The sequence below is a fragment of the Mustela erminea genome, chromosome 17, assembly GCF_009829155.1.
Source record: "Mustela erminea isolate mMusErm1 chromosome 17, mMusErm1.Pri, whole genome shotgun sequence".
Taxonomy (NCBI): Eukaryota; Metazoa; Chordata; class Mammalia; order Carnivora; family Mustelidae; genus Mustela; species Mustela erminea.
Window position 1 is genome coordinate 28,679,141 of NC_045630.1, and position 15,788 is coordinate 28,694,928.

General features: G+C 38.8%; 1 protein-coding gene across 5 annotated transcripts in view; it reads left to right on the plus strand.

Annotated features, from left to right (window-relative positions):
* The first annotated feature begins 2,004 nt into the window (after positions 1-2,004).
* The window catches only part of SLC9C2 (solute carrier family 9 member C2 (putative)), a 104,522-nt gene continuing 90,738 nt past the window's right edge, over positions 2,005-15,788 (plus strand). For 4 of the 5 annotated variants that reach the window (XM_032318250.1, XM_032318254.1, XM_032318252.1 and 1 more), the window contains exons 1-5: positions 2,005-2,166; positions 3,144-3,344; positions 5,378-5,478; positions 7,879-8,007; positions 12,004-12,169. In XM_032318250.1, coding sequence (XP_032174141.1) covers positions 3,209-3,344; positions 5,378-5,478; positions 7,879-8,007; positions 12,004-12,169 — 532 coding nt within the window. In that variant the 5' untranslated portion in view covers positions 2,005-2,166; positions 3,144-3,208. The remainder of the gene's footprint in view (positions 2,167-3,143; positions 3,345-5,377; positions 5,479-7,878; positions 8,008-12,003; positions 12,170-15,788) is intronic. The other variant, XM_032318251.1, reaches the window with a different exon arrangement.

A 15,788-nucleotide genomic window follows, 5' to 3' on the forward strand; every position in this document is an offset into this window, starting at 1 on the left:
TGAGCTTAATGGTCATACTAAGGATTTTCCTAGATAGTAGTCAAGTGCCACTTGGCTTTATCTATGGCAATATGAGAAGAGAGATGAGCTGAAAAGAACAGTTCAGTTTTCAAATGAAATTTAAAAGAAATATAATGCAACCAGTACTCACTGGGTTAAAAAATAATATTGTTTCTCATGCCTAGTCTTTCTAGATGGCAAAAAGTTCTCAAACTAGGAAATGGATTCTGAGAAAAAATAAGAATCTCAGGTGGGATTGTGAGGTCATAAGACCTTAGAGATACCTAAGGTGGTGCCTCCTGGAACTTCTGAGCCTTGAGATAGGCTTTCTCAGTGCATCTAGGATGATGACCTCTATCTGCTGGAGGCAATCATTGTCATAGCTAAACCACAATGCAAAGAGAATAGCTCTCTGTCAATAATGGTATATATCATAAGCCATCTGATTCGTCCTATCTGAGTCCTGTGCCCATTCCTGAACCAACTATTATATAGGGGGATGAGAAAATATGACTAACCAGCCTTGTCTCAGCCAGATAATATAGTCTATTTTCAGAATATGCAGTTGGGGGTAGTGGAAACATACTGGGCAGCCTCTCAGCCCTCAGCTCCTAAAGCTATCATAGTCTACTCAGCTGGCTCTACCAAAACTGGTGAAATATGATTTATTATTGCTTTTCTTTGAGTTATATGGGAAAAATTATGAATTAAAGAAACTTGATCATCTCTATATTTTAGTTATATTCTATCTCTAGCAGAACTATGTAATCTAGAGCCAACTATGAATTTTGTCCAATTTTTCTCAAGGTATGAAGATTTTTCTAAAAGCCATGGAGAATCTGAATTTTGAAATGTAAAGCTTCATGAGACTTTCCTGTAGGGTCTAGGTGACCCAAGTGAATCTGAGGGAACAGCAGGATAGAAACTAGATAGAAGGTGTAATGGACATTACTCAAAATGATATGAAAGCAGTTGAGAGAATTCAAGGTGACCAGAGGTTCAGATAACATAAAGATGAAATGGGAGAAAGAGTAGTGAACGTGGTAACCAGGAGAGTTAAGGGCGGGCATGGGAAAGAGTAAGGAATGGGTATCTCAAGAGACATCCTGTGAATAAGATGGCTTTGTTGGCTGAATGGTTTAAAAGAACCATACCAGACAACAAAATGCTGAAGGAAAAATTTTGGAGAATGGTATATGGGTACCAAAGGTGGTTGCTTCAATCAGGGCCAGACATAAAGCTGTTGACTAAAACTCTTCAGTTGCAAGTAGGAATTGGGACTTTGAATTGAAACGTTCTTTGATATATAGTAATGGAGAAGATTGATTATAGAATTTGTGATCTCACTGCTGTGGTACTATTCTTGGTGCCCTGGGGAAGCGCATTATACTAGTATGACGTAAGAATGAGTAGAATTTCATTGTCACAAAATAACCTCCTTGGAAGGAAACTATAAATTGATTAGCTGTTCATTAGTTTAAATCTGTACTGTGTTTTTAGTGATTAGATTTGAGGCAAAAATATATTAATTTTGACATCACAGAATTTGGGATACGTTTGTCCTCCTGAGTGAGTAATGTTGTTTCTTCAAATTAAGGGCCAAAAGTGAGAAATTCCCATCAAAAAGGAGAGCTAGGTAGAAAAAGAAAATGGGAAAGGAGGAATGAAAAAGTCAGATGGGAGAAAAGGTAGTGTTGAAGAGGATTAGGGCCGGAGAATGAAAAACAGAATATATATTTAAAAACATATAAGAGGATCTTCTGTCTACATGGTGAATGACCATTTCAGCTATTATGTCAGGCAAAGAAAATCAGTTAAAACAGTTGTGGGTATAGACACAGCTCCAGCATTAGGAAATGCAAGCTTCCCCGAACTGGATCACTTAGCTGCTTCTGGGCTGGGGGTGGGGATGTTATATGTAGCCAATCAGAGTGAAAGTAAGTTGGCAAGCAACCAATGGGACTTAGGCATGGAAATGACTTTGGGTGTGGTATCAGTTGGCAGTACTGTCCCTGGCAAACAGCCAGCAGAGCTGAGCATTTTTCTTTGTGATTTTCAAGAGCCTTCATCTTGATTTCAACTCTGAACCAGCTTGGCCTTGGAAGACGGTAACTCTGGTCTCGGTAGTTTGGAGAACTTGATTCGAGCGTGATGCTTTAATAACAGGTGGGGATGGCAGGAGGTGAAGGGCAATTTGAGGGACAGGTGAAGTGATTTGAAGATGTAGCATTTTGAATCTCATTTCTGGCCCATTTCTGCTTCACACCAGGATCATTGTGTCTTGCAGACCAAACAAGTACAAAACAAAGAACCAAAGATTATTGGGGATACTTCAGAAACCTCTAGGAATTTTTAGGTTAAGGTTAACTGCAGGGAAACATAAAACCGAATGAGTCCTTTCTCAGGACCACCACGTAGATTTTTGCAGGCTATGTTTTGCACAAGGGCGCCAGCTGAGGGTAGGTACTTGGACTGAAATCAAACCTATTATTTATGTGCCAAGCCACGTGCCCTGTCATTGGGAAGGGGAATTTTTCTAATTCACTTAAAGGCATTGTATGATAAAACCACAATTTTAGTCTTTTCCTTTGTTTTTAGGTTATTCATCCCACTTCTCCATCCCAACCTTCTCTGGTGTGACTCAACTTTGACCTCATTTCCCATTTGGGGTTTGGAGGGGCCCAAGAGAGGGGAAAAGGGACATGGGACTGACGTAGTAAAGGGGAATTCCAGAATGACTTGTACCCACAGAGGAAGAGGTACCGCTCCAAAAAAGTTCAGTTGATCGAATATTATGGAGAGTGGATTATGGGCCACATACTGTGTGCACAGCCTTAAGGAAAAATAATAACCAACCCTGGGCCTTGAGAAACTCACTATTCAATGAGGAAGGCAAACACACCACTCATACAATGATTACGTGCAGAAATCGGTGCTGTTGCTCCCCTAGTATATGTAGAAGTGTGGAGGAAGTGTTCTTGGTGTTCCTATGACATGCTCTTGGAGCAAGAGGTAGAAGAGGAAGTATCAGTGTGTGCTTCGTGACAAGAAGAAAGGTGCTCAGATCCGAGTGTGGTACCATCTTAGGTAGAAAGAATGTGGATGCCGCGCTCATTTTCTTCTTTTTTTGCGTATCCTAACAGGTTAGTCTGTGGTGGTGAAAATAACAACTCCTATATAAATTCAGCAAATTAGGACTGAAAACGCAATGCCAAACACGAACTCTTCCTTCTGGATGCAAGGAGAAGGTAACAGACCGGACTTACTCTGCGGGCGCTCAGCCACCTACACCGTTGTAAATAGCCATTTCCTGATGCTCGTGTGTTCCACTGTTGTTTTGGGAGGTAAGTGCTTGTTTCTAAATGTCATCTTTCCTCTGCTCTCTGAACCTTTTTCAGGGCAGAAAGCCATCACGACGTCATCAAAAGAAGTCTGGTGGAACTGTAAGATGTGAGTGAACGCTGGCAGGGTAGCTTCATTTAATTATCAGTAGCATCAGTACTATGTTCCTTCCCTCAGGGGCATGTGCTGAGCACAGCAGAGTGGTAGGCAGAAGGGGAGTCAGACAGTTCCTTAACCTCAAGGAGTCCTCTCACTGGGAAGACAGGAATTGTGATGCAGTGGGGTTGGTGTAACTGTCCAGTGGTGGCCTAGAAAGCCTCATGCTGCCTGCCTGCCAGGCCCAACCTAACCAACATGTATCTGGGATGAGGACAGGGCAATGGGGGCAAATAGAACCCATACATTTGTTCCACAATTTGCACGGTTGTTGCAATTAGTTTTGTCCATTTTATTATGGCTTTTGATGTGATTTTACTTCAGGGAACATCCCCCCCACTCCAACCCCTAGTGGGGAATTAGGAGAGACTTCACAATTAAGGGACTCTTAAATGATCATTAAGAATTCAATAGGAGGGGCACCTGGATGGCTCAGTGGGTTAAGCCGCTGCCTTTGGCTCAGGTCATGGTCTCAGGGTCCTCAGATGGAGTCCTCAGATCAGGCTCTCTGCTCTGCAGGGGGCCTACCTCCCTCTCTCTCTCTCTCTCTCTTTCTCTCTCTCTGCCTGCCTCTTGGCCTACTTGTGATCTCTCTCTGTCAAATATATAAAATCTTAAAAAAAAAAAAAAAAAGAATTCAATAGGAGGGGCACCTGGGTGGCTCAGTGGGTTAAGCCTCTGCCTTCAGCTCAGGTCATGATCTCAGGGTCCTCTGATCCAGCCCCGCATTGCGCTCTCTGCTCAGCAGGGAGCCTGCTGCTCTGCCTACTTGTGATCTCTCTCTGTGTGTCAAATAAATAAAATGTTAAAAAAAAAAAAAGTCAGTAGGAATGGTGAATGTTAGTCACACGGATGAAATACCAGATTGAAAAACACAGGTACTTTATTCCCCCAGTTCAATGCTAGTGATGAGGGAAAAGTTTCTAGTGCTCTTTAAAACATTTTTCTTCGGGGGAAAAAAGGTCAGCTGCTTTAAAATCCTTTCTGGAATTGGGAATACTATAAAGAAATGATGAAGCAAATACTCATCTTCCATTTTACTTGTCAGAGAGTAAAATCACCTCCTCTGGGGCAAGCCTTGAAAACACACACTGAGGACTTTGGTCCCCTGTCGTACTAGGAGGTGGTGGTGACCATGAATCTCACCAGCTCTAGATCCTTAATGATTACATAGAGATAAGTGCTCAGCAGTAAGGGGCATTGCAGAAATAGTTGGAGAAACATTTCTTGAGCCCTACACAAAAGAGTTATTCAATAAATATGCACTAATTCAGCTGGAAGACAGGAAGTGCAGAATCTGGAATGCCAATGAATCTTGCCCTAGGCATAAAGTGATTGGATTAAAGTCCATACATTGCTTCTGGAGGGAATGAGCTGAATAATACTGAACAGAGGAGAGAGTGGCAAGGTAAGAAAATGCACGTAGACAATAACACAGGTCTCCTGTGACTTGTCTGGTGAAGGCAGTTTCCCTCTAGTTAGAGCTCAGTTGAAAGTATTTCTGACTTTTAGGAAAACTATAGAATATATGTTGCTGTAGTTTAGGATAAGTAATTACTAATAAAAGGTATACCAGGTAGATACGACGTCTGACTTTTTGTAATCTCTCGTCATCAGATCCATAGATCCTCTTGTACAGTGATCATAATGTGCCTGTCAGTGGGCAAATGGGAAATTGTTGGAACTTCAATATTTTCCAGATTCACCTGTAAGAAAAGCTTCATTATGTGTTTCTTAAGAGACAGCATTTGTAAGAGCTGTCAATTGTTTTTTATATGATGTGACCCTCAGGAAGTTTAAAATGAAATAGAGAAAGGGGATATTAAATGTTTTGAAAGTACACATTATGTCTAAATAACACATACATGTATTTCTTCAGGATTTTTGAGGACCTATTTAAGGAGTTCTGAAGTCACTGTCTTGATAATTCTTTCAGTGTCAGGGTTTGTGATAGGACAACTGGCTCACAGTTCTATTAAGGTATGTATGTACCTTATGTATGTGTGTACAATAATAAGTTAGTAAAGAACAGAGACCAAAATCAAGGTCTACTCTCACCCTGTCTGTGAATGTATGGAATTAAAAAAAAAAGTGGGGGGGGGGGTACAGCTGGTATTCCTGGGTGGTTCAGTTGGTAAGTGTCTGACTCTTGATCTTAGGGTTGTGAGTTCGGACCCCGGGGTTGCACTCCACATCCACCTTAAATAAAAAAATAAAAATTTAAAAAATGTGAACAGCTACTGAAAAAATTCATCTGATATTATAAATTTTGAAAATGAAAAACCATACAATAAAAGACATATAAATTAGAGGTCCCTAATATTAGGGTCCGTAATCAAAGGAGCAAGACTGATACAAAGCAGAGGTCAAGCAAAGCTTTATTTCGCGCCAAGCTTCGAGAATCATACTGACCGGTCAGGGCCGTCTCTTGGAAAGAGGCGACCCCTCCCAGCCTCACAGACTAACATTTATAGAGGTAGTTTAGCCGGGCTATACACAGGTGGCCAGTGAGATTGCAATACACAGAAAAAAACTGCGCAGTCATGCTAAGTCTGCCACACACAGAAAAAAACTGCTAGGTAACATACGGGGGGCCAATTGAATTTCAATTTACCCGAGTAGATATATGCGCGCCCCACTGATTGGATGTCTTCACCGGCCTGACCCGTCCTTGTATCTAGGCTTTGCAAGTAAGTTCCTCTGGGAGGGGACGGGGTCAATCTAAGTTGACTGCGTAGGGACAATCTAAGTTTACTGCAACAAAATGGCTCCCTCTGATTAAGTAGGCCCTTATACTTAAGATAAGACATTAGTATGGAAGTGAGTAAAATTGGATTGTATTTTGGGTTCTGCTTTGGGAGCCTTGCTCTTGTTTCTTTCCCATGTCCGTACACAGGCTTCATTGTCTGCAACACAATGCAGATAATGATAATGTAGAGACATTATCAAAGGCAGCTGTTATTGTCATAATGAAACATGGCTACTCTTTCCTAACTGCTAGATTCAATGCAAAATGTGTCATATAATATATAATATAGATAGATACAAGAAACATTTTCTTAATTTACTAACTCTTGATTTCAAATGCATAACGTGATCAATAACAACTTGTCTCCCCTTTTATTTTTTTTTTAAATGAAGATGATGCTTGTATCTGTCTAGGATTTTTAAAAGCCTCTTGTTAATCTTCTGAAACACTACTATGTAATGTTAGTAATGTTAATAGCATTACTACTAACATCTTTTGAGTGTTTACTATATGCCCGGTTCTCTTTAAAGTGTTTTGTGTTTATTAACTTATTATTTATTCTTTTTTCCAGTTAAAAATGGAGCTGTTTAATTTTAAAAATGTGTTTTATTTGAGTATGGTTGACACATCATGTTACATTTGTTTTAGGTATCCAAAATAGTGATTCGACTTCTGTGTTATGCTATGTTCAACTTCTTACTAATTCTTGAGTTAATTCATTCACTTTCACAGAAACTCAGTGGAAGTAGGTATTCTATCCCATTTTACAGATGAGGAAACTGAGGCACAGGGAGGTTAAGTAACGAAGAATAAAGTATTAGTTGAGCCCAAAACTTTTAAATATACAACCTTCACAATTTATGTCTTACATACACAGTATGTGCTATTATCTATGTGTTATTTTTCTCTACTTGATTCACTGAAGGACTTTATTGTTTTCTTTAAAGATTGATTTATTTATTTGAGAGAGAGGGAGAGAGCACCAGTGTGAGGGAGTGCAGGAGACAGGAGGGCAGTGGGAGAGAATCTTAAGCAGACTCCTGGCTGGCAGGGACCCAAACTGGGGCTCAGTCCCACAACCCATGAGACCCCAACCTGAGCCAAAACCAAAAGTCAGATGCTCAACCAACTGAGCTGCCCAGGTGCCCCAGCTCACTGAAGGAGAAATGAAAAATCTTAAGCAAATGTTTGTGAAATCATAAGTACCTGTGCAAGTTTCTCTTTTCTGTTTCTTAATGCAAATTAGAATAAATATCTAAGAGTCAAATAAAAAAATACTTATCTGTGGATACCTAAAGTCATGTCAGGGATCACCAGTGGCAGGGGTATCACTTGTGAAAATGCTGATTACAGTACTTATCACAAACAATGTTTATGTAGCCCAAACTCTCATAATTCTCTAGAGAACAGAGGACTGTGCGTGCACCTCATCTGGACAGTCAGATCAAGAAATCTACAAACCCCTCAGGACTGGTCTTGTAGATAATTGCAGATAGTTGCAGATTAGAATATACTAAAATTTACAATGATTGATATCACATCAATTTCTAATACCTCAAATTACCTACCACTGATTTTTAATACGACCAAATGGCAGCCAACTAATTTCTTATTTGTTCTTGTTACTTTAGGTGTACCAAATTGTCTACCCTCTTCTAAGAACACCAAGCTTTTCACTTTATTGTTATTTTGCACCTATAATTATATTTATGGCTGCTTTGGATGTGGACTTTTATATCCTCAAGAATGTGTTTTGGCAGGTAAGAACACAATTTAAAAAAATTATGGTCAATCTTGCTTTATTTATTTATTTGACAGAGAGAGAGAGAGAGAGATTCCAAGTAGGGAGAGAGGCGGGCAGAGAGAGAGGGGAAAGCGGACTCCCTGCCCAGCAGAGTCCCTGAGATCATGACCTGAGCCAAAGACAGAGGCTTAACCCACTGAGCCACCCAGGCACCCCAATCTTGCTTATTTATGTTAGCAGAAAATATGTTTGTCTATAAAGAAGATTAGTCATTGGCAAATCTCACAGTTTAGTTGTTCTATCCTCCTTATTCTGTGAAACCACTAATTAAAAGGGAGTGAGGGGGAGGGAGAAGGAATAAATATTTGCTGAGTGACCACTGTGATGAGGCACTGAGCAAGTGTCTCTATTTTGTATGTAAACAAATTGCAATTCACAGGTCACAAACAAGGCTGACAAATGGCAGAGCCTAGATTCTGATCTCCTATTTGACTTCATCTCAAATATATCTGTAGATTTGCCTGTTGTCACTGCTGACATTGTTTTACTTGTGGCTTCTCTTTTTCTTAATCATGGCTTATCAGATGATTTTACTTTTTCTTTCAAAGAACACATTTTCTTTAGTTTTATTCTGTACTTTTTCTAACACCTTGAGTTAGAGGCTAGTTGATTGATTTTTAGTTTTCTTATTTTTTTGTATTTTGTACACTTAAGGTTTTAAATTTGCTGTAACTATTCTTTTAGCTTCACCATGTTTTGATTTTAAGTGTTTTTTGTTTTTGTTTTGTTTGGGGGGGGGAGTGCACACACACCTGGCACTGGGGGAGGGGCAGCTGGAGAACCATAAGCAGGCTCCACACCCAGTGCAGAGCAGCAAGGGGCTCTGGCTCCCAATCCTAAGATCATGACCTGAGCAGAAATCAAGTCCCATGCTTAACCAACCAAGCCATCCAGGTCCCCCATGATTTTTAGTGCTCTCATTATCATCCCGAACCTACCTAAAACTTTTACTATACCTTTCCTTTGGACCATTAATTATTTTTTCCCCTATGTGTGGAGGAATTTTGTTTGTTTTATTTATTTATTCTTTTTTTTTTAAGATTTATTTATTTATTTATTTGACAGAGAGAAATCACAAGTAAACGGAGAGGCAGGCAGAGAGAGAGAGAGAGAGGGAAGCAGGCTCCCTGCCGAGAAGAGAGCCCGATGCGGGACTCGATCCCAGGACCCTGAGATCATGACCTGAGCCGAAGGCAGCGGCTTAACCCACTGAGCCACCCAGGCGCCCTATTTATTTATTCTTAAAGTATAGTTGACATACAATATAATATCGACTTCAGGTGTATATCCTAGTGATTTGATAATTATATACATATGAAAAGCTCACCGTGATAAGCGTAGTTACCATTTGTCTGTGGATTTTGCTTTGGATGTGGACTTTTATCAAAATCATACAAAGATTTACAATATTAATGACCATATTTTCCGTGTACTTTTATCCCCGCGACTTATTTTATAACTGAAAGTTTGTATGTCTTAGGCCCCTTCTACTATTTTGCCCATCCCCCCCACCCTTTCCCTTTTGGCAACCTTTAGTTCATTCTCTGTATTTATGAGTCTATTTCTGGCTTTTGTTTATTTGTTTGTTTGTTTGTTTTAGATTCCACCATGAGTGAAATTATACAGTATTTGTCTTTTTCTTCCTGGCTTATTTCACTTAGCACAATACCCTCTAGGTTCATCCATGTTGTCGCAAGTTGCAAAATTTCATTTTTTTAATGGCTGAGTCATGGCCCTTTAAATATATGTGCCGGGGTGCCTGGGTGGCTCAGTGGGTTAAAGCCTCTGCCTTCGGCTCAGGTCATGATCCCGGGGTCCTGGGATCAAGCCTCACATCAGGCTCTCTGCTCAGCAGGGAGCCTGCTTCCTCCTCTCTCTCTCTCTCTGCCTGCCTCTCTGCCTACTTGTGATCTCTGTCTGTCAAATAAATAAATAAAATCTTTAAAAATAAATAAATAAATAAATAAATAAATGTGCCATATCTTTATCCATTCATCTATTGATAGACACTTAGGTTGCTTTCATATCTTGGCTATTGTAAATAATGCTGCTATAAACAGGGATGCATATATCTTTTTGAATTAGTGTTTTGTTTTCTTTGGACAAAAATACCTAGAATGTTGGAAATAGAACTATCCTATGACCCAGTAATTGCACTACTGGGTATTTACCCTAAAGATACAAACGTAGTGGTCCGAAGGGGCACGTGCGCCTGAATGTTTATAGCAGCAATGTCCACAATAGCCAAACTATGGAAAGAACCTAGATGTCCATCAACAGCTGAATGGATAAAGAAGATGTGGTATATATACACAATGGAATACTATGCAGCCATCAAAAGAAATGAAATCTTGCCATTTGCGACGACATGGATGGAACTAGAGGGCATCATTCTTAGTGAAATAAGTCAATCTGAGAAAGACAACTATCATATGATCTCCCTGATATGAGGAAGTGGAGATGCAACATGGGGGGTTAAGGGGGTAGGAGAAGAATCAATGAAACAAGATGGGATTGGGAGGGAGACAAACCATAAGTGACTCTTAATCTCACAAAACAAACTGAGGGTTGCAGGGGGGAGGGGGCTTGGGGGAAGAGGGTGGGGTTATGGACATTGGGGAGGGTATGTGTTATGGTGAGTGCTGTGAAGTGTGTAAACCTGGCAATTCACAGACCTGTGCCCCTGAGGATAAAAATACATTATATGTTTATTTTTTTAAATTAATTAATTAATTAATTTTTAAAAACCCCAGAAGTGAGATTATAGGATCTTATGATACTTCTAGTTTTAGTTTTTTGAGGAGTCTTTATATTGTTTTCATTATAGGATCTTATGATACTTCTAGTTTTAGTTTTTTGAGGAGTCTTTATATTGTTTTCGAGCTTAATAAAAAATAGAAATTAAATAAATAAAGGGAAGAAAGAATGAGAAGCAAAGGTAAATGCAAAGTGCAAAATTATATTAAGAAACCAGTCCAAATCTATTTCTTTTTATTTTTTATTTTTTTTTTTAGATTTTATCTATTTATTTGGTGGAGAGCACAAACAGGGGGAGTTGCAGACAGAGAGGGAGAGCAAGGGAGCTCAATGCAGGACTCAATCTCAAGACCCTGGGATCATGACCTGAGCCAAAGGCAGATGCTTAACCAACTTGGCAACCCAGGCAGTCCTATTTCTTTTGCTTTTTTAAAACTAATTTTTAATTTATGTTTTGAGGCAGACACTGCTTGCCTATCTGATATGCATTCTCTCTTTCTCATAACAGAAACTTACTAGATTTTGCTTGGTGTGGTAGTGGGCCCAGTGTGAATTATTCTATTTCCCAGCAAGTGGGAGCTGGGTAGCCTCAGAAAGAGAGGGTGACTAGTGAAATATATACAAAAGTCTGTTGAGTAAGGCTTCCAGAAAGCACTTAATAAGGGGCCAAATCAGCCAGAATATGCTTTTTGCCCTTTGTTTTACCTCTCTTTCTGCCTAGAGCCCTGCAAATCAACACTGAGGAAACTAGGCAACATTTCACACAGAAGCAGGAAAAAACAGCATTCCATTTTTTTTTTAATTTTAATTTTTTATTTTTTATAAACATATGTTTTTATCCCCAGGGGTACAGGTCTGTGAATCACCAGGTTTACACACTTCACAGCACTCACCAAAGCACATACCCTCCCCAGTGAACAGCATTCCATTTTAAGAACATTTTGATGTTGGGAACTATTAAGTTGGACTGACAAAGAGAAAGATTAGTGAATTGCTCTTGTAACAATAAGATAGAATTTCTTTTGTTTGGAAAGGATGGTTTCTTTGTGGCAGGTAACCTAGAATACCTTTTAAAGTTATTTTTCAGAGTAGTCATATAAAATATATAAATAAGATCTGATTCTTCCATAAGTAAATGCACCCATGCCATCTTTAAATGTTGAATCTAACTCTGTATTATGAATTGGTTTCACAGGTCTTGTTAACAGGATTAATTAGCTTTGTTGTGTCATTCATCATAATTGGATACGTGGTTCTGAAATTCAACAGAGATTTCTGGGATTTGCAGACTTCCCTACTCTTTAGCATGACCCTTGGCATGACAGATCCTATTCATTCTGTGAATTCACTGAAAACAATTGGTATGTCATATTTATTTCTCTCTCTTACCTTGGAGATATAGAGATACGTTTTGTTTTTTTTTTTAATCTTGGTTTCTCTTTTCTTTTTTTTTTTTTGCATGAACTATACATGCAGCAGGGTAGATATTTATGCTATTTTTCTTGGAGATGGGACATTGATGGACTTGAAAGATGCCATGCAAATAAGGCAACCCCAAATCTGGGATAAATAGCACTAATTATAATCTCAAAGAATTTTTTCAAGAAGAAAAGAAACTTTTCTAGAAGGTGATAAAGAATTAGCATTCTTATTCCATTCCACTGAATTCTAAGTCTCAAACTCTGCCCTATCCTCAGGGAAAGTTTTCCAAGGCCCTGCTACCTTTTGTTAGAACTGCCTCCCTTTCGATGTGCACTCCACTATTACTATTTAACATAGTACTGGGAGCCTTAGCCTTAGCAATCAGACAACAAAAAGAAATAAAAGTTATCCAGATGGGCAAGGAAGAAGTCAGACTTTCACTCTTTCCAGATGACATGAAACTCTATGTAGAAAACCCAAAAGACTCCACCAAAAAGTTGCGAGAACTAATACATGAATTCAGTGAAATAGCAGGATATAAAATCAATGTGCAGAAATCTGTTGTATTTCTATTTACCAATAAGGAAGCAGCAGAAAAAGAAATCAAGGAATTGATCCCATTTGCAATTGCACCAAAACAATAAGATAACTAGGAATACACCTAACCAAAGAAGTAAAAGATCTGTACTCTGAAAACTATAAAACACTTAAGAAAGTAATTGAAGAGGACACTAAGAAATGGAAAAGCATTCCATGCTCATGGACTGGAAGAACAAACATTGTTAAAATGTCTATACTTCCCAAAGCAAGCTACACATTTAATGCAATCCTGATCAAAATAACACCAGCACTTTTCACAGAGTTAGAATAAACAGTCTAAAATTTGTATGGAACCACAAAAGACCCGGAATAGCATCCTGAAAAAGAAAAACAAAACCGGAAGCATCACAATTCCAGATTTCAAGATTTATTACAAAGCTATAACCATTAAGACAGTATGGTACCAGCATAAAAACAGACACATAAATCAATGGAACAGAATAGAGAGCCCAGAAATGGACCCACGACTATGTGGTCAACTAATCCTCAACTAAGTAGGAAAGAATATACAATGGATAAAAGACAGTCTCTTCAACAAATGGTGTTGGGAAAAACTGGACAGCAACAAGCAAAAGAACAAAACTGGACCACTTTTTTATACCATATACAAAAATAACTTCAAAATAGATGAAAGATTTAAATATGAGACAAGAAACCTTCAAGATTCTAGAAGAAAACACAGGCAGAAACCTCTTTGACTTTGGCCATAGCAATGTCTTCCTAGACACATCACCAGAGAAGGGAAACAAAAGCAAAAATGAACTATTAGGACCTCATCAAGATAAAAAGTTTCTGCACAGTGAAGGAAACAACCAACAAAAGGCAACCTTTGGAATGGGAGAAGATATTTGCAAATGACTTATCTGATAAGGGTTAGTATCCAAAGTCTGTTAAGAACTCAACAGCCAAAACCCAAAAAATCCAGTCAAGAAATAGGCAGAAGACATGAACAGACATCTTTCTTTCTTTCTTTGACAGACAGAGATCACAAGTAGGCAGAGAGGCAGGCAGAGAGAGAGACAGGAAGCAGGCTCCCCGCCAAGCAGAGAGCCCAAAGCGGGGCTCGATCCTAGGACCCTGAGATCATAACCTGAGTGCAAGGCAGAGACTTTAACCCACTGAGCTACCCAGGCACCCCTGAACAGACATTTTTCCTAGGAAGACATCCAGATGGTTAACAGGCACATGAAAAATGCTCCATATCACTCATCATCAGGGAAATAAAAATCAAAACCACAATGAGATACCACCTCGCACCTGTCAGAATGTCTAAAATTAACAATACAAGAAGCAACAGGTGTTGAAGAGGATGTGGAGAAAGGGGAACGTCCTTACATTGTTAGTGGGAATGCAAACTGGCACTCCGGAAAACAGTATGGAGGTTCCTCAAAAGGCTGGAAATAGAACTACCCTAGATGCAGCAATTGCACTGCTAAATATTTATCCAAAGGATGTAAAAATGCTGATTCAAAAGTGTACATGCACCGTGCATTTTATAGCAATATCATCAACAATAGCCAAATTATTGAGAGAGCCCAGATGTCCACTGACTGATGAATGGATAAAGAAAATATAGTATATATACACAATGGAATATCATTCAGCCACCAAAAAGAATGAAATTTTGCCATTTGTGACAATGTGATGGAACGAGAGTGTATTATGCTAAGTGGAATAAGTCAGTCAGAGAAAGACAAATACAGTATGAGCCAACTCATATGTGGAATTTCAGAAAGGAAACAAATGAATACATGGGAATGGGGGGGAAGGGAGAGAGGGAAATAAACACAAGAGACGCTTAACAATACAGAACAACCTGGGGTGATGGAGGGAGTTAGGTGGGGGGTTGGGATAGATGGGTAAAGGGTACAAAGCAGGGCACTTGTGATGAGCACTGAGTGGCAGGTAAGTGATGAACCACTGAATTCTACTCCAGAAACCAATATTGCAATGTAATTTAACAAGTAAAATTTAAAGATTTAAAACCACACAAAAAATTTAAAAAATATATACACCGGAAGAAGGAGATGGAGAGGAAAAGGAAGAGGAAAAAAGAAGAAAAAAAGGAACAAAATAAAGAGAAGGAAGAACAGTCTCCTTTTGAACTAGCTAACTTTAAAGCAGGTAGTGGAAGGGGGCATAGTTTATTTAAAAGAAATGGGAAGGAACATAGTTGGGCAAAAACATGTTCAATAATAGCTTATTCCCAAGAGGGTTTCAAGTCCTGCAGTACTTCCCTCTTATTTGGTAAAAGATGATTTTACTCTGAAACATCCCCCTGTTGTCATGTTTTATTAACACAGCAGTAAAAACCATGAAATGATTAGATGCTATGGTTTCTGTTTTTGACTTGAAAATATTTTCCTAACCAATTTTAAGGTATTTATATTGAGTGGAAATATATTATATATTGCCTTATGACTGGAATGGCAAACCTCCAACCTTGCCCACAAGTGGGATTCCCAATTTGATACCCATTTATATGTACAGTTGGGAAAACATAAGTTTTAAGACACTTTTGGTAGTGATATCCTAAATTATCAGACTTCTCAAAGTCTCATCCTGTCTCTCTCTTTTTTCTCTCACTCTTTTTTCTTTCTCTCTCTCTCTTTTTAAAAGTACAGTTTTCCCCTATTTTTCCTTCATCTGCCTTTCTCATTTAGCCATTTGTATTTGCCAGCTGTTTTATTCCTCTCATTTTTTTCCTGCTCCTTTTTCTGAAATCTCATGACTGTAAGTGACTATAATAACATTATTTATAACATTATTTATTGCAGTTTCAATATTCAGTTTTTTTCAAAAAAGAAGTATAATGGAAAGTTTTCTATTTCTTTAAAAGAAAACTAATGACGCTATTTAGCTCTTAGTTGATATTTCTTTATGTCAGTAATGTTCAAGGTGGTATGTGGATTCTGGATCCAATAACATTTTTTCCTTGTAAAACAAATTTTGGCTCAT